Genomic DNA, 24295 nt, shown 5'->3' with positions numbered 1-24295 from the left:
TAGCGCTGCAACTATGTGATGATTTGTTTTCCCCGCCCTTTGAGAGTTGCAGCGCCCAATGTGATAGGGATCCTAAATGCAATAAAAGAGAGGAGCAGGCATATGTGATTTCAGAGCGGTAGGAGATTGTAACTGAAAGCACATCTCTGTCTGTTCTCCTCGCGAGTACAAAGAATCCATCTCTCTTGTCTTTCTTGTGTTTAATTAATTTTGTCTTTGATAGGTGTTTAAACCTGACATTTACTTGGTCCTTCGAACCGGATCCAATATACCAGAAGGATTCCGGCAGGCATGGTAGACCCCAGTAAAGACCGTGCGCACGGCAGGTTTCCTAGTGGAAACTTATCAGAACCTGTTCAAGGGCTGGCGCTCGACCAGCCTGCTGGGATCTGACGGTTGAAGACTCCGAGGGAAAGACGAAGGGTGAGTGGATTCTTGGTTAAAAAGTGTGGCGAATGACTGGGGGTCATTGCGCGAATAGAAAAAGTGTGGCGAATGACTAGGGGTCATTGCGCGAATAAGAAAACCCTGTGAATTCTAGACCCTAACAGGTAAAAAGATAGTGCACAAAATCCGTGAAGGACGAACGAAGTCCTTGCGCAAAATTTCGTGGAAATAGGTGGACGGAGCCTGGTGCGGTCCTGTTGTAAACAAAAAATTAATCCATTAGGTAATAAATAATAATAAATAAAATTGATCTATCAAATTTTATTTGGATAATACATTTCAGAGAAATAAAATTACTCAATAAATCAAATTTTATTTGTAAAAACACGATTCAACATAGAATTAACAATTAAAAATAACGTTAAATTGAGTTCTTACTAAATTGTAATTGGAAAAAGGACGGCGGAGTCCTGCGAGAAATAAACGCTTAAGTTCCGTGGAAAAAGGACGGCGGAGTCCTGCGAGAAATAAACGCTTAAGTTCCGTGGAAAAAGGATGGCGGAGTCCTGCGAGAAACAGGCGCTTAAATTCCGTGGAAAAGTGTGACTGTGAGTGTGATTGGAGGTATAAATACCACTTGGTGTTTTATCTCATATAAAACAGTAGGATTGTAACCAGCAAACCTGTCTTGGATGCAGAGGCGAAGAACCTCCCACTCGAAAGAGTAGAAGTGGAGGTTACCACTACAGGTATTTTTAATTGCTGGCCTACTGAAAAGATCTCCAGTTTATAGGATTCCCTAGGAGTCGGAAAAACTGGACCAAATTTTATAAAAAAAAATAAATAAAAAAAAAACAAAGTGAAACCCAAAGAAAATGCGCAAGGAAGGGTATGATGATGTTAAATTTTGGTTAGAATTAGCATTAAAAAGAGAAGAAGAGGTCCAATTAAATCTTCAGGATTTATTATCTATGGACAGTGTAAGACCAGAAAATAACTCTTTTCATAAATGGTAGACCTGTAGATTTCCTTTGCGACACTGGTGCATGCAGAACAACATGTAGAAAAAACATTCCTGGGGACACGTAACTCTTTGGTACAAGAATGTGCCTGGGTCTGATAAGAACTACTAAGACAGACTCAACAAGGTCACTCCAGCTAAGATCACAGTGACTTATCTATACTCGGACACAAAACACACCACCGTTACAGCTGTCGCTCTGATGAATTAAAATCTTTAGACAGAACGTGGACCTCCCCGCACGTGTCTCTGTTTAAACATAAAGGTGAACAGTGGAAGCAATTAGGTAATCTTGTTGAGGAAGGAGAAGCAGCTACCGATTGGGTGGCTACTTCCTCAAACATAGAAACTAGTGCTTCCACTGGGTTAACTAGAAAAGCATTGTTCTGGACAGCATGGGTGCAAAACGGGCAACATTTGCACCCCAAACAACACTGACAAATGTTACTTACAGAAGAAGAGGAAGTTCTCTTAAAGGACGTTCCTGATAAACTATGGTCAAAGGGGCCCACGGACGTGGGTCTTGTAAAGGGAGCCTTGCCGGTGCAAATTAGACCCAAAGCAGAGTTTAGACCAAAAGGTCAAGCAATACTCTTTAAAACAAGATGCACAGGAGGGTATAAAACCAGTAATTATAGCACTTCTAAAACATCTAGCTGAGGAAGGTCATAAGGTCAATAAAAATAAACTCCAACTGTGTAAAGAACAAGTAAAATATTTGGGTCATAATTTAAGTGCAGGAGGGCAGACCATAATGGAGGATAGAAAAACAACAATTCTCTAAGCACCTAAACCACAAACAAAAAAAACAAAAGATGATGTTTTTTTCTGGGGTTAACTAACTATTGTCGAAACTGGGTGCCTAATTATGCAGAAATTGTGGCTCCTTTAAACAAACTAATGTATGAAAAAGATCTGAAAATGTCTTCCTCTTTGGAATGGACAGAGGAAGCAGAAAAAGCATTATGTGAAATAAAGCAGGCCCTTGTGTCAAGTGCTGCGCTTGCTTTACCGGACTATCCAAAACCTTTTGTCCAGATGGTGGATTGTAAAGGTCATTTTATGACCTCGGTACTAGTTCAACAACATGGTGATAAAATGAGACCGATAGCATATTTCTCTTCCAAGCTCGATAGTGTGGCGTGCGCCTTGCCTCACTGTGTGAGAGCTGTGATTGCTGCTTCTATGGCAGTAGAAGTTAGTGCTCCTATTGTATTGTTTCATCCGTTAACATTAAAAGTACCACATGCAGTTTCAGCACTATTATTGCAGACAAATATGACTTTCTTATCACCTGCTAGGCATCTTTCATGTATGTCCACACTTCTATCTCAACCTCATCTGACTATTGAAAGATGCACAGTTTTAAATCCTGCAACTTTGTTACCTCTTCCAGATGATGGTACAAAGCATGATTGTCAGGAAATGGCAGAACAAACAGCAAAGAGTAGAAATGATTTAAAAGATCTACCATTAGATCAAGGTGAAATACTTTTTGTTGATGGTTCCTCAAAGAAAAATGAACAAGGAAAAACTCAAACCGGGTATGCAGTAGTGACTGACAAAATAGTGCTAAAAGCTGAAAAACTTCCCTCACACTACTCAGCTCAGGCTGCAGAATTGATAGCACTAACCACTGCTTGCAAACTAATGAAAGATAAAGAAGTGACGATTTACACTGATAGTCAATACGCCTTTGCAACAGTCCACACGTTTGCACAGTACTGGAAAAATAGAGGTATGATAACTTCTACAGGAAAACCAGTAACTCATGCAGAACTATTAAAAGATTTACTACAAGCTGTGCAGCTACCAAAACAACTAGCAATCTGTAAATGTGCCGCACACACCACAGGGAAAGATCTCTTGGGAATGCCTTCGCTGACAAGATGAAAAAAAAAAAAAAAAAAAGGCAGAGGAGGGACAAATAAACGTCTTACATATGGAAAATATCAAACTTATGAAAAAAGATCCTAAAAGACATGCAACAATTAAGTCCTAAAAATGAAAAAGATTTTTGGATAAAAAGTGGAGCAAAAATAGAAGATAAAATCTATAAGTGACCTGCAAACAAACCTATCCTACCAAAAAACATATATAAGTGGGCTGCAATATTGAGCCATGGCGTTTCGCATGTCTCAACAGGGGGGATGGTAGGACAGATACATCAACGTTACACTACTTATGGATTTACTTCTTATTCAAAAAATTTTTGTAGAGCCTGTTTAATTTGCACTAAACACAACCCTAATTAAAAAAAAAATTAAAAAAGGGTACATTTAATACATTGCAAAAAGGTCATTTCATTTCAAAAGTAGCTAAAAGAAAAAAGAAAAAAAAAAATATATAAGACAAGCTTGGGACGCTCACCGACCTGCAGGGCAAAGCCCAGGTAAACAGGGGACTAAACTAAATAGAGGTTTAGCCGTCTGAAACTGGTGAAGATTGTCCACAACCCTGTAGTGTCTTTAGGAGCAGAACAAGTTTGCAAATTTAGCAAAATGATAAATAAATGTATTGTTTTGTTTTTATTGTTTTTGGGTTTTTTTGCTGTGTTTTCATGTGGAGAAACTTTATGCAAGGAAGAACTCTTGTAGCCCTACTCATGGAATGAGAGTAGGGATTCAAGTGTGTATTCCACCTCGTTCTACTACTATTGTTTCAGTCTCCTGGGTTGTTATAATAACTGGTTGTTAATGGTAGAACAAGCTGCAAAATGACTAAAAAAGATTGTGTAGTCTGTATGGAACCAAGGCCTCTACTTTGTGTGACTCCAGCAAACATCACAATGTTTATTAGAGGTAATGACTAAAACTAATCCTATAGCACCTGTGTGACTTATGATTCTATATTTCCCCTTACTGCAGCAGATGACAAGAAACCTTTATTTTCTAAGAAAATAGCTCCAGCTAACTTCACATGTGTAAATATAACAGGGACGGGAAAAGATTGGGAAATCTGTCTGAAACTATGTGTACTGCTGTAATCACTGTAAACAATGATTTTAACCCTGTTTCTCGTGCAGATGTTTGGTGGTGTTGTGGTGATGACAGACTTTTTGATAGATTACCTCGAAAGGTAACAGGATTTTGTGCATTAGTTTCTCTGTTATTACCTGTATCTGTCTATCCTATATCTGCTAAAGACCTAATTAACACTTTGTCTAGTGTTTTACCTCAACAGTGGCATCACATACAGAAACGTGAAGTGACATGGAAAAATACAGATGCTGAACCTACATACATCGATGCCATCGGTGTCCCTCATGGAGTACCTGATGAATATCGACTAGTCGACCAGGTTGCGGCTGGCTTTGAATCTACAATTTGTTGGTGGTGCACGGTAAACAAGAACGTAGACAGAATTAATTACATCCATTACAACGTACAAAGGCTGGGCAACAGGACACAGGATGGTTTCGAGGCAGTCCATGAACAGCTGGCTGCTACCTCACTGATGTCTTTTCAGAACCGCATCGCTCTTGACATGCTGTTGGCCGAGAAAGGAGGGGTATGCACAGTTTTCGGTGAAAAGCTGCTGCACCCTTTTGCCAAACAACACAGCGGTTGATGGGAGTTGAAGAAAGCCATTGCAGGGCTCTGTACCCTGAATGGCAAAATGAAGGAACTCTCTGGAGTGGATACTTCCATGTGGGATGGATGGATGCTTTGGGAAATGCGAAACCTTGTGTCCTCTGCCTTGGTATCAGTTGCAGTCTTTGCTGCAATTTTAACCTTGTGTGGATGTTGTTTTATTCCTTGCCTGCGTTCTCTGTTTAACTGTCTCATTACCACAGCGATTTCGCCCATGGAGGACCCCGGATGGCACAGATGTATCCTTTATTAGCCAAAGATTCTGAAAAGAATACTCTGATGAGGGTTCTCCTGACAGGTATCCAGAACCTGGCCTTTGGACTGTGTGACCCTTGAGTGTAAGAATATTTGCAAAAAAATAAACTCCCAGCTGAAAATTGTTTGAAGTGGAACAAATATGTGATAAACAGGGGGGAAATGTTGGGTAAATTGTATTATTGGTATTATCAAATTATTTGTTGTTCATGTAGTCTTATAGTTATATCTTTATAATGCTTTACTTATATGCTTTTACTTCATTTTAATTTTAGTACAAAGAATGTTTCTGTGTATTGAATAACTTTGATTCCTTCCTGAGGCCTTCCTGAGAGAAAGCAGTGACAACCGCTTCCAGCAGAGTTTGCGGCCCGGCCGGAAACTCTGCTCTCCTTGACCTATTAGATAGCAACAAAGCCATCACCGTGAAGACATACAACTTGTCTGCTCGACGCTGTGCCTGGAACAGAAGAATCTAGTGTGTAGATAACATGTGTCTAGATAGTGATTGTCATTAGCGCTGCAACTATGTGATGATTTGTTTTCCCCGCCCTTTGAGAGTTGCAGCGCCCAATGTGATAGGGATCCTAAATGCAATAAAAGAGAGGAGCAGGCATATGTGATTTCAGAGCGGTAGGAGATTGTAACTGAAAGCACATCTCTGTCTGTTCTCCTCGCGAGTACAAAGAATCCATCTCTCTTGTCTTTCCTGTGTTTAATTAATTTTTGTCTTTGATAGGTGTTTGAACCTGACACTTACTTTAAAAGTAAACTATTAAATATACTGAAATTTCAATATGATTTACATTGCATCTAAGTGTGTACAATGAAGTATGCCTTTTTAACAATCTTTACTATTTTGTTAAAATGGCAAAGAATAAAAAAATAATCCTTATAGTGGAACTTGATGTAATGTTGTTTAACAGAGTAGTAAATAATGTGTTCATGCCTTAAAACATCAAACATTGACAGTTTTGTGACAGCCATGAAGCAGGGGAGCATGAGAAATGATCTTCATATTCACCATTTTTACTTGCATAATATTGCCTTAAAAGTGGAGAGAGCCTTGATAATAGTAGCTTTGGTAAATTCAAGATGGTGTTAGACGACAACACAACTGGACAAGAACTGGATGAAAATTAAATGTGGATCACCAAAGGAGACCATAGGGACGAAGGCTGTTAACATGTTGCTAGCTGGTAAGTTTGCTTCAAAATGCCAATTATCTTTGTTTAACCATAAACAGTGCAGTACATATAAACAAACTTACATTGGTTTCAGAAGTAGTTATTTTATCAATTTTATTGTGATTTTTCTGATTTTTATTGGAAGAATCATTCAACTTCATGTTATAACTGAAGAAACAGCATGGAGACTCTATGTGTAGCCTCATATATGCCTAATATAGTTTTCTCCATAAACTTAACCTGGTTTTAATTAAGCTCAGTATGCCAAAGAGACTTTGATATTGTGAGGTTGTTGTTATTATTGTTTTTATCTTCAACATACTTTTCCAGTCAAAGCAAAAGAAAAGAAAAGAGGAAGGGATCAGGTATTAGAAAACCTAAAGATTTTCCTGTCTCAGAAGAGGCTGTTACTCCACCAGGTCACCACACCAGTTCTGAGGATGAACCTCCATATCATGGGTCACATGACTCAGAAGCTATAGAAGAGAAATACTAAATTTTGACAAAAAATGTTAAAATAATATCAAAAAGGTTCAAATGCAATAAAAATGAGTGTAACTCATCTCTAGAGTCTAGAAGCGTTTCACACTGATTTGGAGTTAATAGAGCACATGACTTGGAAGCTATTGAAGAAATAAAAATATACTTTTTAATATTACAATTATTAAAGATACTGAGTATGACTTAAACATTCTGAAATTTCTCACTAGAAAACAGTGCCTCTCGTGTACCAGCAAGAATGTTATGTCATTGTCAAAATTATAACTTTTAATATCTCGAAAACGAAAGCTGCACAAGCAAAAATTTTAAAGGCACAAAGCTGCACAAACGGAGCACTAACGATGTAGCCCACTTTGGTTTGTTTTGGCGCAATATGGGGGTATGGTGAACTCTGGTAAACTCTGGACGACCTAAAAAAATATTTTTTAATATCTTATTCTGGTTCTGCTGGAGGTTTTAAAGGGGAGTTTTTCTATCCACTGTCCTTACAATCCACACTATGAGAGATTGTTGCGAAGTCAAAGACTCATTGCAATCTGCAGGTTTTCCTTAGATGTAAAACTTTTAAAATTAGAATAAAAAACTAAACGTGGCTAAATTGTTTGATAAATGGGAACAAATTGGAAGAGATTGAACTGATATTGAATCTTATTGATTCAATTGCCTAAAGAAACATACTGAGAACTGAGCAGAAAATGTAAAGCTAAAAGCAGATTTTTGAAGAAGTTTAATTTTTATTATGAAAGATAACTCAATAAACTGTTTACAATATTGTCATTTAACTTCAAATATAGGCCTATATAAAATCTAAATGGAGGAGGCTACCGACTCCAGCTTGAGTCATGTCCTAGACAGAACATGGTTATGTCTCTGATTTCTTTTAGGACTTCACGTGCGCTGAGACGGAATGTCTGGCGTGCTCCGGTGTCACTGGAGTCTGTCTGGCTGGACTCAGAGCTTTGTGCACAGCACCATCTCTGGGTGAAGGAAGCAGAAGTCCTCAGTGGCCCCAGCTGCGCTGCCGGCTTTGTCAGACACCAAATGTAAGCTTAAACCCGCCGCTGCAGACATGAAGACAGAGAGAAGATGCGCCCAAAAACTGAAAGCGAGCGGGCAGGTGATAGATCTGCTCCAAAAAGACGAGCAAGACATCCTGAAAACGCAGGAGGAAACCAAATATGTTGATTTGGAGTCCGAGGACGAGAGGGTCTGTCGCCTTGGTCAGAGGAACCAAGTGTCTGTCATTGTTAAAAATAGTGGATTTGAAGCTGTTTACGCGTCGGAGCCGAACTCTGACCTGAAGGAGATGCACACCAAGGGGGGAGAAAACACCAGAGGTAAGAAATGCGTGAAAGATTTAAAAAATTTCCCCTCTCCGTCATTCTCACCTCACCTGAAAAAAAATGAGACTAGTCTACAAATAGGAGAAAAAAGTGGTGAGAGCGCAGTTACGCACACCAATGTGTCCAAAGGCATGGACAGCAAGGCAGAGCGCGAGGAGGAATCCCACAGCACCAACAGCAATCTGAGTGGGAGAAGCGAGTGGGAGGACTGTGAGGAGGTGGATAATGTCAGCCTGGTGCTCTCTGATGAATCCGCTCCGTGCTTAACCGAGGACCATTACATTACAACGCACGAGATTCAGCTCTCGGAGTTCTCTGACCATGAAGGGGACTACGACCTGGGCGTGGGCTCCTCCACTAGCTGGGACATTGAAGATGAGAGCCAGGTGTACCCATTTGTAGGCTACTCCTTTGCGGGTGAGAGGGGGGCCTGTGGGGCTCCCTGCTCCGAGGGTGCCACGGCAGTAGCAGCAGCGGTCAGCACTCTGCTTGAAAGTGATCTGAGCGACGCGGCCAAGTTCTGTGGCTCAGATGAACCCGAACAGAAGCAGAGCGAAGGACAGATCCACCTGTCAATCAGAACCACATCCCGAGCTATAAATGACCCCGGCAGCATCCAAGAGGAGGAAAATATCCTTTATCATGCCAGGCGCTCCGGAGACATGAGCCGCTATGTGTTTGGGGGAGTGGATGGGAAGGCAGAGACCTTTTGTGACAGGGCGAAGTGTTTCATAGCCGCGCCCGGACGCCTGCACTTTGGCGGTAGATTGAGGGGGAAAGAGGTCACCGAGTATTCCAGCGGCACGTCCAGCGCTGTCAGCGAGCTGGACGACGCTGACAAGGAGGTGCGCAATCTCACAGCCAAAGCCTTCAAGAGCTTGGCCTACCCTTACTTTGAAGCCATCAATTTCAGCACCTCCAGTGAGTCCTCTGCATCAGAGCACGGTCGGAGGAAAAACAGGTGGTCCACGTTTCTGGATCTGAAATATGGCAACGTGAACATGTCTCAGGGGCTGGACCAAAGTGTGATTTCCTGTCAAAACCCTGCGGCCTCATATGAAATAGGCAAAAACAGCGACAACAGAGGTTATAAGGGCACCATTCAGCCCACAAGTAAGATCTTTTCTCTGAAAGCGCCCCGCAGCGCCTCGTCATCAAAGCAGATCCAGCTGATGGGAAAGTTCGGACAGGGCCACAGCGGAGTGATCAGACTCACAGAGACACTGAATTTTCGTTGCAATGTCAAATCTGGAATGTCTGGGGAAGAAAGGCGCACTGACTTTGCGCAAAACGCTGCGGGATCACTTTCCATGGATGAGGTTACCAAGAGCCTGCAGAGCAGCCAGCAGAGAGGGGCCAGCAAGCTGTCCTCTAAAACCATGGAAGATACGCATAAGAAAGCCATATTCGCTTCCAGTTTGTTAAAAAATGTTCTTTCTAAGAAGATGCAGTTTGAGCAGGAGCGCAGGATGGAGAGGGGGGAGATCAGCGAGCCGCATCAGGCGCCGTCTCCGGGCTTTGCGCTGCAGGAGAGTGACAATAAGTGGAAGGGGAGCAGGAGGCTGGAGAGGCAGAGCTCCAAGTTCTCTGAGAGCGGCTCAGACTATGCCATAATGTGTGTGGATGAATTAGGGGACTTTGTGGACAGCGGCTCATGTGATAGTAAGAGGCAAGACGCGTGTGCTCCTAAAACAGAAACTAATTTAAATTCGGCCAATGAAGCAGGGATTGATACTAAAAAAGGCGCCTTGCGTCGCAGCCAAAATAGCGCGTTCAGATGCTGGAAGGACGAGGAGCTAGAGTTTCAAAAGGATCATAAAAACCATCAAACTCTGCTGGACAAGCTGCCTCCAGTTGATGACAAAGAGAGTGAGTGGGATCCGTTCTCTACAGGCTGCGATAAACTGACTAAAATGTCCCATTTGTTTGTGCCAAATATCCAACTGCTGCCCAGTGACAGAGAGGTGCGACCGCAGCTGCAGAGAGGAGCTTATTCCTGGAATGGAAGCAACACTTTATACATCACAGACTCCAAGAGCTCAAAATCATCCAAATCACCGGAAATTCAAATCAACCTGAGAAGCGTTAGAGACAATAAAACGGAAGAGTTTGGAGGCTCCAAGCTGCGCGCCTCGAATATCACCGCTAGCCCATCGAGTCTGATCAGAACAGAGGACTTCAAATGCCAAGCCCTGGCTGCGGCTCTGAAGGGTGAGTCCTCAGATAAAGTTCCGCACTTTATGGTTCGAGACGTTAGAGATAATAAAGGGAAGTTACAAACTCCCATTCACCAAGTCAGAGATGTACGTAAGCTTGTTAAAAGTTCCTACCACTTTGTTTCCTTGGATAAGAACGAAAATAAATCAAATTCATTTAGCTCTGAAATTTCTTCAGAGCAAAAGAAGCAGGTGCAAAACAGTAATGCTAACTGTGTGTCCCCCATGGTAATAAAATGTCAGTCTGTAAATACTCACAATGCAGAAAAACCTACCGGAAACCTTAAACAGGAGCAGACTGACACATGCAGATCGTCTCCGGAGGGCGTTAAGAGTGCTCCACTCCAGAAGGCATCAGAGAGAGCAGCAAATACCTCATACAGCTCAGAGGGAAGCACTGGGATGAGCAATGAGGGCAAAACAGGCGCAACGACGTCAGAGATGGCAGAAAATAAACTGGAGTCAAAAGTGGCAAATCAGGTGGCTTTGGAGAAACTCCAGGCCGCAGTGAAAACCATGGAGCAACTTTATGTGTTTGATAAAAATGAGTGGAGAAGAAAGCGTGAGCCTGAGCGTCTGACGGACAGCCATGTGCTGTCACTGATAGACAGTGAAGAGCAGCAAGAGTCTGAGGAAAGAGGAGGGAGAGGGTTCAATTCAGACAAAGCAGTCAGAAGAGATTCCTACCCAAATATAGACAAGACCCCCCCGACATTATCAGTGTCTTCCAGCACTGACAACTCCCTAAGGTGGCTAGATAAAGACCTACTTAAAGTGCTTCAGTCATCCAACAGCCATGATGAAAGGTTGGTCACTAAGACAGCCCAAACAGTTGGCACTATAGAGAGCAAGAACATGTTCAGCTTTAGCTGCAAACCCAAGGCCTGCACAGCTGCTGATGTTCCTCAGTCAAACACAGCCCCACACGCACCTTTCAGTGGCAAAAGCTTTGCACCGAAGTCTCCTAAATTGCCTGTGTCATTCAAAACCTGTCGGACAGGAGTTAGAGGGAAGGAAGATGCTGAACCGAGGGGAGTGGACCGATTTGAGCAACAGTTTTCAGGTGCATCGGTTGACAATGAGAACTACCTAACCATCCCAGTCAAATTTCAGCCCAAAAACAGTAAAATGGCAGCATCTGTAGATAAAACATCAATAAAGACTCTTCACCATCAGTCACTGCCAACCCCTCCTGCAGTACATGAAGATTATGCCTCTAGAATCCAGGAGGACCACAGTCAGAGAACAAAACGTTCCAGTATTGTAATGGAGACCCATTCACCAGAGATCCCCTCTGCTGCTATTTATCACTCCCTGCCAATGGCTGTGTCTGCCAATCAGCCACAAATGTATTGTTTTTCCCCAGCAATCACTCCAGCCCCCTCCCTGGACCCCTTTCAGGGCACACAGAGGAAAATGCTGCTGGATCCCACCACTGGGAACTACTACCTGGTGGACACACTGGTGTCCCCAGCCACAAAGCGCCTTTTTGACCCAGAAACGGGCCAGTACGTGGATGTACCCATGCCACAGCCTCCAATGACACCAGTACCAATGCCTATCTCACCACTAGCGCTCAGTACTGGAGCATATGGTCATACCTACATGATCTATCCAGGCTTCATGCCAACCCCTTCAGTGATACCTGCTCGAACGCTAGTACAATCACAGATGTCTGTGCCATCAGAGGTAGAGGGCATGGAGAAGTCTTCCTCACAGCAGACTGAAGGAATGTACATGGAGAGTCCTTTCTATATGGCAACTGGGAAGCCTCCCCAGACAGTTTCAGGGACTCTACACCATGGTGCCCCCAATAGGCCACAGCATGGATGTTCCAGCATGAACCAGCCAGTCATCAGCATCACATCCCAGCAAGGGCCAAGGATCATTGCCCCACCTTCGTTTGATGGGACCACCATGAGTTTTGTGGTAGAGCACAGATGAGTCGCTAAGCTAGACAGGTGAGTCCTTCACATTTTCCCTTATTTTTGCCTCTGGAAGAACTGGAAACCACCGTTCACCTTCACCTTTTTAAGGTAACAAATAGGTAACAAAAAGGCAAACTGTCCTGCTGTTATGGACGCGGTCTTTTAGTCTGAGGGAGATGGATGTTGTTTTTTAACCTAGTAGTTTCTTTTTCTTGGAAACATAGATCTAATCATAAAACAAAATAAGTCACCACTATGAGTAGCCGTATGTAAAGTTACAGTCAAAGATTTATTTAGATTATCATAAAAAACAATATATTTATAATTGTCACAATTTTAAACTTAATTAGTATGCTAAATAAGTTTGTAAAGCAAATATCTAGCACAAAACTAAATATTCAGTTAGCATGCTAAATAATAAGCTTGGTAACTAAATACTTAGTTAGCATAAAAAGTTATGCCCAAACTAAATATTAGCTTTCTAATTAAATATTTAGTCAGAACAGTGAAAATTTGCCCCCTCCCCTCCCATTATTCAAAAATAACCTAAATTATTTGCTATTAATTTTTGAATGTGTTACTAAAGATTTCAGAAAAAAAAATAAAATTACATTAACTTATTATTCAAACCATTTGTCACTGGATCAAACTGTCTAATTTTAGATTTCCCAAATTTTCTGCAAGTTGAAGTAAAAACAAGCAGACATAAAAAGGTGTTTGTTGCATAGCTAACATCTGCAAGATTTCCATATACAGTGACAATAAAATTGTCATGTTGGGTTCAAGTCTTTTAACCCACATACAGAACACAGTCAGGAGAACAGGAAATCATATAGTTTATTTTGACAATGGTGAAATAAGAGATTGTGTGGTTCTTGTTCTGTGGATGGGAAGCCAGGGTCATCAGCACTCTGAAGACAGTGGGAGAGATATGGTGAGGTGAAAGTTAATCACACAGGTTGAATTCTGAGGGAGTGGAATGATCTTACTTGGAGAGTTTCCACTGGGGGGAATTACTGTGGTCTCCAGGGTTGTGGTCTCTTTGCAGGGGCCCTTGATGATCCAGGTTCCAGTATGAGGTCCAGATGGAGAGTTCTGTGGAGGTACGGAGGTCTGTTGGAGAGTGCTTTGTAAAAAGTTAGACAATTCTTCGAGACGTCGATTTGTTTCAGCTTGCCGGGTATGCAGGTCTCTTTAAACAGTATCATGGGTTTTTTATGAGTCAATGTTGTTCTGCCAAAGTTCTCCTGAGAGCATCTGTGGGGTTTGACTGTTGGCCTGAGTGTTCTGTTATATTGGGTTGAGGTCTTTTAACCCACATGCAGAACACAGTCAGGAGAAAAGAAATCAGATTAGGTTTTTTTAACAATGGTGAAATATGAGATTGGGTTGTTCTTATTCTGTGGATGGGAAGCCATGGTCGTCATTACTCTGAAGACAGTGGAAGAGTTATGGTGAGTTGAAAGTTAATCACACAGGTTGAATTCTGAGGGAGTGGAATGATCTTACTTGGAGAGTTTCCACCAGGGGGGAATTACTGTGGTCCCCGGGATTGTGGTCTCTTTGCAGGGGTCCTTGATGATTCAGGTTCCAGTGTGACGTCTGGACAGAGAGTTCTGTGGAGGTAGATGAAAGAGGCTGCGGTGGAGAATAGATAAGTTCTTGAGATGAGAGGTGAGGAGCGATCTGAGTGCCAGTGTGAATCCAGGATCTTGTCAATGATTCTTCATCAAAGGCGGAGAGGGACTTGGGCAACAAATGGGTAAAATCCACGGCGTCACGAGGGGGAAACCAGAAGGCCACAAACTCCGGCTACACAGTGGGTAAAATCTAAGGTGCCATGAGGAAACACCTGAGAGAGAGGCGACAAGGAAAACTTTCTTGAAACAATCTCAAAGAAACTTCAAAGAGCAGACTCAGAGTGTTGCTAAGTACCATAACTGGCAAACACTCAGGCATTGAAGTGCTGGCAGTCCATTCCTCATCTACTCATAAGTGATGAGGTGATTGATCACAGGTGTGCTGACTCAGTCAGCAGGCATGCCTTCCAAGTACTGCAGCCTTGAGGCACTATGTAGTGGATGATGAGGGAAGCAGCAGACAAAGAGAAAATCCCTACAAAGAGCCAAATCCCCAGTTCCCAACAGTACCCCCACCCACCACCTGGTGGCCCAGATGAACGGTAGTTGGTGATAAGTGAAGGATCAAGAATAAATGATCCAGGGACCCAAGAGCACTCCTCCGGGCCATAGCCCTCCCAGGCCATAGCCCTTCCAGTTGACGAGGCCGTTGCTCTCCTAATTGATGAGGTACTGCCAACCACAACCTCGCTGACAGGAGTCCACGATCCAGTGGACGAAGAAGACTGGATGCCCATTGACGTCTCGGAGAGGGATAAGGGGAATGAGGGCACAACGTGCTGGTCTGAACAGGTTTAATTTTCGATTTCGTAGGGACCAATGAACCTGGGGGAGAGTTTCTTGGACATGGATTTAAGGACAATGTCACGTGCAGAAAGCCAAACCTTTTGTCCAGGTGAGTACTGTGGAGCAGGTGTTCTTTTACCGTCAGCAAAGCGTCAGTTCTGTTCTATGCTGTGATTGAGGGTGGTGATGGTTCTGTTCTAGACGTTCTTGCAGCAACGGATGTGGTGTTGAACTGAAGTTACTGAGATTTTTCTTTTTCTGAGTGGAACAGTCTGCGTGAGAAACAGGCACATGGATGATTCTTATTGTCAGTCAGAAAATTGAGGTGGAACAATGAGGGGTTTTGAAAGCTGTCTTCCATTTGTCTCCCTGGCGGATGTGGAGAAGATAGTATGCGTTCCTTAAATCTAATTTAGTGAATCCTGTTGCACCATGAACCTGTTCGAAAGCTGAAGAGAGAAGAGGGAGAGGATATTTATTTTTAACAGTGATCTGATTTAAACCTCAGAGATCCATCCTTCTTCCCCACAAAGAAAAATCTGGCACCCAGATTTTTGGCTGCCGGGATGAATAATGCCGGCAGCCAATGATTGCTTTAAGAACTTCTTCATTGTCTCCTGTTCGGGATGTGAAATGTTGTATAGTCGGCTGGTGGGTAGTGGTGCTCCGGGGAGAAGATCTATTGCAGAGTCATAGGGACGATGAGGTGGAAGAGAGAGTGCTTCAGACTTCCTAAAAACAGGTGTTAAATCGTGATATTCTGCTGGAATGATGGATAAGTCGGGAGGGTCTGCTTCCTGTGATTTCACCGGCAGCGGACATGGAGGAACTGCTGAACAGAGACAGATGTAATGACAGTTATGTGACCAAGATTCAATATGCATTTCTGACCAATTGATATGGGGGTTGTGTTGTTATAACCATGCAAAACCAAGGATTATGTATAAGTTTGCTGTGGGAAAAACAAAAAAGAAATTTGTTTGCTGTGATTACCAGATATGATGACTGCAAAGGTTTTGTCTTGTGAATAATCTGAGGTAGTGCTTTGCTGTCTTGCAGAAGAGACGGAGAGTGAGAAGAAGTGGAGGAAGGGAGCAATCTGACAGAAGGGTTCTTCTTGTTTCTTTTCCTAGTTCTAGCATGGATACTATTGTCTAGTCTCATAGTTAAACTACTACATAACATAATTAATTGTTGCAGTGTAGCCTGTTCATCTTTCAAAGATATATTAAGGGCATGAAAATAAGGGCAGGCACATTCCTGCTGCGGCTTTAATTCTAAAGTTTATGGCAAACTCTGCCCTTGTTTGATCATCCATAATTCTCGGGGGTTCGACGTTTTATCTGGTTCTTGACTGAATACTTGTTTCAATTCTATCAAAAAGTCTCAGAACGTGCAATAGATAAGTTCTTGAGATGAGAGGTGAGGAGCGATCTGAGTGCCAGTGTGAATCCAGGATCTTGTCAATGATTCTTCAGCAAGGCGGAGAGAGACTTGGCAACCAGTGGGTAAAATCCACGGCATCATGAGGGGGAAACCAGAAGCCCAGGAACTCAGGTTACACAGTGGGTAAAATCCAAGGTGCCATAAGGAAACACCTGAGAGAGAGGCGACAGGGAAAAATTACTTGAAACAATTTCAGAGAAACTTTAAAGTGCAGACTCAGAGGGGTGCTAAGTACCATAACTGGCAAACATTCAGGTGTCGAAGTGCTGGCAGTCCATTCTTCATATACTCCTAGGTTATAAGGTGATTGGTCACAGGTGTACTGACACAGTCAGCAGGCACTAGGCACTGGAGAGGTGAGTTTTTCACATTTTCCCTGATATCCATGCTAATAAGATTCTTCTTTGGGCTTGGAGAGTTGAAAAAGCGAGCATATTTTTTAAATCACATGCTATTGATATACCCTCCCCTAGTACTCCAAATATTGCCAATTCAATTGTCTATTCCAAAAGCTTCAGATAGAGTCTGAAATGTCATAAACCGGAGGTTGCAGTTTGCTACAGGACCAGAACATGAGAGTTAAATTTGCCTTACATTTACGCTGACTGTAGAATATATCCTTGAGAATCTTGCTCTACTATAAGGAATTCTATGAAGAACGTTGGACTGAATTAGTCCGGACTGAGCCCATGAAGTTGACCTATTTACTCTATGGAATGCATGATACCAGGTCTCATCAGAGATGTTTATTCCAAGTTCTTCTCACCATTTTGCTCTGATCCTATTGAGCGTTATTGTATTGAGTGATGTAATGCTTTTATAGATTTTTGAGATGAGTCCTCTACCTTGTGTGGGAGTTTACAAAATTATGTCCACTCCACCCTTTGGAGGTAAATTAGGAAAGCAAGGACTTGTGTTAGGAACAAAATCTTGAATCTGGAGATAGCGGAATGGGGTGGAACGCTAATTATATTAATTTCTTAGCTCTATAATACATCATAAGTAAAACAGCTACAGTGCAGTTGTAAAGTTTGCAGCCTAACATGTCTTTGTACCTTAAAGATGTGTTTATATTGAAATGATCTGAGTATTATATTCGACATTAGAGCAGTGGCGGAGCTACTCTTTTTTTCAAGGGGTGGCCAAAGGGTGAGCAAGGCTTTATCAGAGGGGTCCATATATAGGGTGAACATATTTTCATTTCGGAAAATTTGGAACGGTGCGTCGGGCTGCCTTCAGGGACAGTCGGAAATTACAGTTTTACTAGCAAATCTTTGCCGATCTCATAAGTATTATATTTTAAAATGACAATTTCCAATGGGGTGGCAGTAGGGGTGGCAAGGGCTCTGTTGGGGGTGGCAAATGCCACCCCTGCCACCCCTCTGGCTCCGCCACTGCATTAGAGTCTTCATCGACAGGAATGTTGCATCTTTGTGCAGGAGGGAAGGTTCAGGTGAAGGCAAGCGTCTGTTATCTGTGGGATCTGAAAAGCCTCAGCTGCTACTGGACATCAGGATTCTGGCTGGCAGCTAGGAGCTGTAGCAGTATCAGCTGGTTTTTTATAGGAGCAGTCATTTAATGACAGAGAGGGCGAGAAGTCGGCTTCATTACATAAACACAGTATGCAACGCAATACTGCTCTCTGGGGGAATATTTGGAGTTTTCCTTCTTGTTTGACAATGAGACCCACAGAACGGAGGGCTCAATTATGTTTATAAAGTAAAATGGTAGTCAAATACTTTCTATAGGGTGGAAAAGTTTGTAGTAAGCAGAAAGGTCATGATGTAAAGACTTCAGACTTCATGTTGGGAGGGGGCTCTGACTAAACCCAAAATTATACATAATGCAGGCAGATTTATCTTTTCGGGTGTTTTCACATCTTTGATTGTGCACAAAAACTGCAACATTAGTTCCATTTCCAGCTGGTGCTGTTCTCGTTCACTCTGCACTGTATAAAACGAATGAAACCCTTTAAAAACCTGCTCTTGGCAATTTTCGTTAACCTTCGTAGCATCAAGCAGGTGTATTAAATATGTCACAGACAAACAATTGGGTGACATTTAAAACTTCAACAGAGTCCATGCCTCCAGGAAGAAATTGTTTTTTAATGGTCAAGGGTCCAAAAGACCCTCTGGATGAAGCAATGCATAGAAGAAGGAGCTGGTTTTTACCAAGCTAAGTTGATGGGCTAAAGATAGTGGCAAGTCCATGTAAGGTCTGACAAAAATGTACTCATACCTCCCACCTAGGATCACATTAGATTGGTCAGTTATATTTAGATGTCTCAGGAATGCAAACTGCACACACAGAAGGTTCTTGCAGGGGTTAAACCAGGTACTTGTAGGTGAAAGACAGCATTGTTCACTCAATGATGACTTTTCACCAGCATCAAAGAGAAGTCTAACTTTATAATGTCCAATAACATTTTTCCTGAAAAATAAATGAATACTGGTAAATAATTTTTTTCCCCAGCATTTTGTATACAATAGTCAAATATACCAATAGAGAGATAGAACATTGACTATATATGTTGATTTTATGGTCAGTGTGTGAGTGTTATAACAATTACTGTAAATGCAATAGGCTGAGTGGAGACTAGGGTTTCATCTGATCTTACTGTGTTCATAAGAACTTTTTCTCCTCTGTTTTTCTCCCCCGTAGGACTGGAGCTTTCATGATCATCGGTTTATCTTCTTCATTGTTTTACACTGATGTTAAGTGTGCTGAGCAATTTAGTTGTTCAGGTATTCTAACTGCTGCAGAATGTTTCTTTTACTTTCTACAAGATTGTAATTCATGCTTTTTTACACCACTGCTACACCAAGACTCAATGCCTTTGAAGGGATTATTTACCCACTCCTGAAACTAAATAGAGTTTGATCAAATCTTTATTTTATTTTCCAAATCAAAATAAAGATTGATTTATCTAGTTTCTTCTCATTTTGAAATGAGAAGAAACTACTTGTTTTGAAGACATTTGCACATCTTTATAAAGTTATGAATCCAAGAACCTGTTCCTTGTTAGATTTTGCTGAATTTACCAAAGGGTTTTTACAACCTTAATTGTCATGATGACTTCTTCTGTGTTCGTGCTTCATGATGCACACAAATCAGTGTTGATTCAAAGCACTTTATGTGCATAATTTACATTATTGCACATTTTGTAAAAGTTAAGGTTGAAAAAAATGTAATGTGATATGTTGTCTTTTGTTTGTACTGATTTCTTTGAGAATGTGGAGCTGCTGGACAGTCTTTGTTAATACATGTCAGGTATCATTGTTATTCCAGATTATTCTATTAGAATGAATGCTATGAGTAATGTTGAATTTTATTTCACTCCCATTTTTAGAAATGTCATCTTGCCATTTTTTTTTTTTTGTGTCTTTTATGGGAATTGTCCTCTATTTATACTTTGTACATAGTTTTTTTTTCCCAAAATAAGCCTGAGAGTGGCACACTTTTTAAAGTCTTACACTGCCATAAACTTTCTTAAGATAGTAGGACTTTCAGGAGTAAGTGGAAGTAGGGTTTGCAAGACAAGAAAATGAATACTTGAGAATTTGTGAGGGATGTATGGGTGAAGAGTGGAGGGACTTTGTAGAAGTACGGCAAAAAGCTGGACATGACACATTATGTTTTCACTTTGTTCAACTGATTTTTGTTTTCTCTTGTTTTTTTCTGCATAAAAAATGACTTCACAAAGTTAGGTCTTGACTTTGCAAATGTGAAGATGGTACATGTTAAAATACATAATTAAAACAGTACTTTGGAACTGTAAATGTTTATTACATATTCACAATGTTAAATTGAGGTTGTTTCTACTCTTATATTGTACTTTATTACAACACAAAAACAAACATTTCTCCAGTTATGTTTCTGCAGTCACTTGTTCACTGACACATGAAATCAGTGGTGGTAATTTCAAGAATGGGTCCCTGGCCAGAGCCCCTTCTAATGCCATCCTCAACCAATTCAAACTAAAGTAATTAGATGATTTTCCAGCAGAAAGCTTGCAACCTATAGGTTCCCAGTACTCAGTCAGAAGCAAGGAAAATTACATGCACACAAGTAGTAGCAAGCTTGTTCAGGGCACAACTACCAGATAAGATGTGTCTTACTTCGTACTTCTTAGATGCCCGGCCCCCCTTTCTGATGCCGCCCTGGCATTACACTGCCTCTTTTACACTTTGGGTCGGTTAGTTTCAAATGAGCATCATTTGTTAATTTCAAGTGAGCAGGATCCTGCTGCTGACCATATACTGTTACTATGACCATCATGCAGCCATTTTCTGATAATAACATCCAGCTGGATAATAAAGCATTTCACCAAAGCTCAAAGGAGCTCAAACTGAATTCTAGAACATGTGAATAACAATAATTTCATCAAGGATTTTTTTATATGCATTATAAAGTATCGCATTAGAAAAGGTTGATGGAAAAGGAACATTTTCAAAAACATCCTCAATTTCATGAAAGGTTTTCACAATTGTTTGAAGTGGTTTTTGGCTTTTACAAAAAATAGCTAATATCGTAAAGGGGAGATGGAAACAGATTTGCTGACCATCTGTCATAGCAAACTTTCCTGTACACTGATGAGTCTGTGCCTTAATTGAGGCACAAAACATGGAAAAATTTCTACATCTTGTTATACAGCCATGCGTAATGTCACATTCTGACTAAATTACCCTCTAAGTAGCCTGGTGTCTTATTTTGTACTTCTTGGATGCCTGGCCCCCCTTTCTAAAGGGTTTGCTCCAAACCAGTAAATGAAAACATGCCTAATTCATATTTTCTTTTTTTTTTTTCTTTTTTTTTTGCTACATTTTAAAAGTTTCCTCAAAAATTGTATGACAATAGAGGAACCAGGGTTTATGAGGTCAGTGGACTCCACAGTCATCAGATCTCAATGCAAAACAGAATTCAGTGAAACAGGAGGATTTCATCATGGATATTCAACTAAAAAATCTGCAGCAACTGTATGATGCTGGTATGTCAATAAAGACCAAATCTGCTTTGACACTGCAATGCAGCCAGCATGTCTGCTGAAGATGTTAGAACAGAATATAAAACAGTAATGCTGGAATACATATTTATTAAGTCAAATTTTATTTCCACTGGAGCACTTCCTCTCCCAAAAACCTTTGAAGCAAATAATGTTCTGTAAAATAGTTAGAACTTAGCACAAACTACTTGATAAGCTTGGTTATGCTCATTCTGAAAGAACACAGCCACAACTAAATAGCAAACTACAGGGTCTGAGTCTGTGGTTTAGGAGTGTAAAACTAACTCAGCTTTGTTTATCTAGAGTAGTGAGCATTAAAAGGTTCCTCTGCTGCCTGGGGATCCACAGTAAGTGGGTCAGAGAAGGAAGGAGGTACTGGTTGAGTACATGCAGGGTCAGGTTGCAGAACTCCAATTGTATCCTCAAAGTCATCCTATCTGAGTGTGTCGATGACACATACCATCACACCCAGAGCCATGCCACACACTCACATAACCCTGACTAATGTGCAATGCATCCCACAATTAACACTCTATCAGGCTTGAAGAGTTTTAATATAAACAAGCTTTTAAATAGACTTGTTATTGATATGAGTATTTACTCCGTCCAACAATTTCCTCTTGTGGGCTTTAGGTTTGTCAAGTTGTCTCTGAACAACTTGACAAACTTGTGCATAAAACTTCACACTAGTTGTTATTATGATCCAACACAGGTCAATATCTGAGCATGGCATTAAATTTGTAACAGAAAAGCTGAAAATTTTAAATTATTCTAAGCAAAGAGGTCAGTATTTCAAATCCGATGTAGTCCACAATTTGACTACATCGCCCCGTTTCTCAACGGGGGCGGTACAGTCCCTGGGGCAAGTTCAAAGGACAGGGGCGCTGGCAGAAAGAGGGATAAATAGGGATAAATATGTTGGAGGGACGAAGAAAAGCCTTTCAAAGTGCTTGAAAGACAATACGTACCGTAAGTAATGTTAGTGTATGAACAGGACAGTTATAAATATTCAGGTAAGCTTAAGCTAGCCTAAAATAACAGGTGGTTGTTGCTGTCTTGCTAGGGTTGCCACCCGCCCCATAAACTACGGAATCGTCTCGTATTTGACTGTTAATTGTTGCGGTATCATATTGAACCCATACCGCAGACGCAGTGAGCTGCTATCAGCCCGCGTCTTTCTAAAATGTCCACCGATACATCCCAGGGTGAACATCTTTAGTGAAGTTGAATGCGGGCGATTAAAAAAAATGTGTCGGCAATATTCAGTGGCGCACGGTGTGCTGAATGATATCAAACAGAATGGATCAGGAGAGGATCACTGTTGGAGTCCCGTCAGAACCTAAAGAGGCATGTTAGGATTCAAGTTGGTGTGAGTGCTCATCAGATAGACGATCTTCGTGGGACAGTTCTGGCAGGCTGGCGCACATTCAGCGGATTCCCGCAAAAGGCTGCAGGGTTCTTAAGAAGCGGTGGTCCCACTTGATGCATCAGCGACTGCTTTCTGTCACCAGGACGCTACCGCCTGCCGCTCGTGTCCCTGCTACTCTCTCAGAGACTCTAAGCCTCCTGGATCCTTTCCCCTTCCTCAGCAACCCTCCATCAGACGAACTGTAAGCCATTCTCTCCATTCCCCTGTCAAGATTCCCTCGACCCGGTCCTCACTAACCCCTCCCCTCTCCAAGCAGAACCTGAGCCGGCCAGCCGCTACAGATCCCAGAGGGTCTATCTGGATAACATTATATTCAATATTTATTGTGAATAAATCATTGAATCAAGATTTTCCGGCTTAATGTTTGAACCTGCATTTGGGTGAAAAGACTCAAATCCAACATGACAAGGCTCAGTGTCTCTTCATCCCTCAATCATCTCCTGAGACCGAAAAATATAAATGGCAATTTAAAGAACAAATCATACTAATAGATTAATAATAAATAAATACACTTTGTGAGGGGATAACGTTTATTTTTTTCTATATTAAAGTTTGTTAGGGCTTTCTGTGTAGGAATTTTTTTTTATATCTTTCATGAATAGGCTACAGGGTTCTGTGGTCATATTATTTCACTATTATTTTGTTATATTGTATTGTGGATTCCCACAACATGACTTCCTATCAAGCTATAAGAATGAAGGAAAACTTGCCAACAAAATGCCTCAGACCTGCAGCCCATGGGCGGTTCTACGCTAAGGCTGGTGGAAGTGGCTCTTTGGCTCTCTTTGCCCCATTTCAATTTTATTTTATTTTGTTATTTTTTATTATTTATTTTTATTTTATTTTATTTTATTTTTATTTTTTCATTATTTATTCACACATATGTACATTTATTATTATTTGATGCTTTAATTAAAGATTAGTTGTACAAGTTTATGTGTGTATCAAACAAACTAGTCCTCAGTGTCACTAAAGTCCTTATAGTCAAAAACGTTGGTGACCCTTGTTCTAGGACTAGGCAGGGGGACATTTGAGTTTACTCAATATTACTTCAATGGTTTTATGATGTATCTGAGAAGTCAGCTCAGATGCTGTGTCCATAATAATTACATTAGAGAGGCAAAAGGTACCTAAATACCATGATGACTTGAATTTAATTACTATATTTTATAAGTGCACGAATAAGGGCGAGCTTTATGGACGTATTAAACCTGGGTAGGGAGGAGGATGCGATTACGTGTTCGCATACACCTCAGAAAGTATGTAGTTGTGCCCCTGGTGCTGCCACCTGGCGATGTACAGTAGACATTAGAGTTCATCAGCCTCTCTTCTTAGGGGCTGTCTTTTTTGGCTATGCACAGAATATATTTTTCTCATGGGGCATTCTTTGTAGCTGTTTTTAATGATGAGAACATTTTTTACAGTAAAAAATTTAACGTTTTGATTGAATAAAGGACTTACATAAAAATGTAAGCCAATCTTACATTTTATGTAAATCTCGACAAAGTAGTCAATTTCTGACATTTCGAGTCAAAACTTTTGAGCGACATGACCGAATCGC

The 24295-nt window shown here is 41.3% G+C and overlaps 1 protein-coding gene across 1 annotated transcript; it reads left to right on the top strand.

Moving 5' to 3' along the window:
• Window positions 1-6146: 6146 nt before the first annotated feature.
• lg18h4orf54 (linkage group 18 C4orf54 homolog) lies at window positions 6147-23363 on the top strand. Its single transcript, XM_044097794.1, has 2 exons — window positions 6147-12464; window positions 18965-23363. Exon 1 carries the CDS (start codon window positions 8014-8016, stop codon window positions 12445-12447), a length of 4434 nt encoding a protein of 1477 aa, XP_043953729.1. The 5' UTR covers window positions 6147-8013; the 3' UTR covers window positions 12448-12464; window positions 18965-23363.
• Window positions 23364-24295: the final 932 nt, after the last annotated feature.

Source organism: Gambusia affinis, linkage group LG18, assembly GCF_019740435.1.
Source record: "Gambusia affinis linkage group LG18, SWU_Gaff_1.0, whole genome shotgun sequence".
NCBI lineage: Eukaryota > Metazoa > Chordata > Actinopteri > Cyprinodontiformes > Poeciliidae > Gambusia > Gambusia affinis.
The sequence above is the reverse complement of the archived record's forward strand: the minus strand, read 5'-3'. Positions and strand labels throughout refer to the sequence as shown.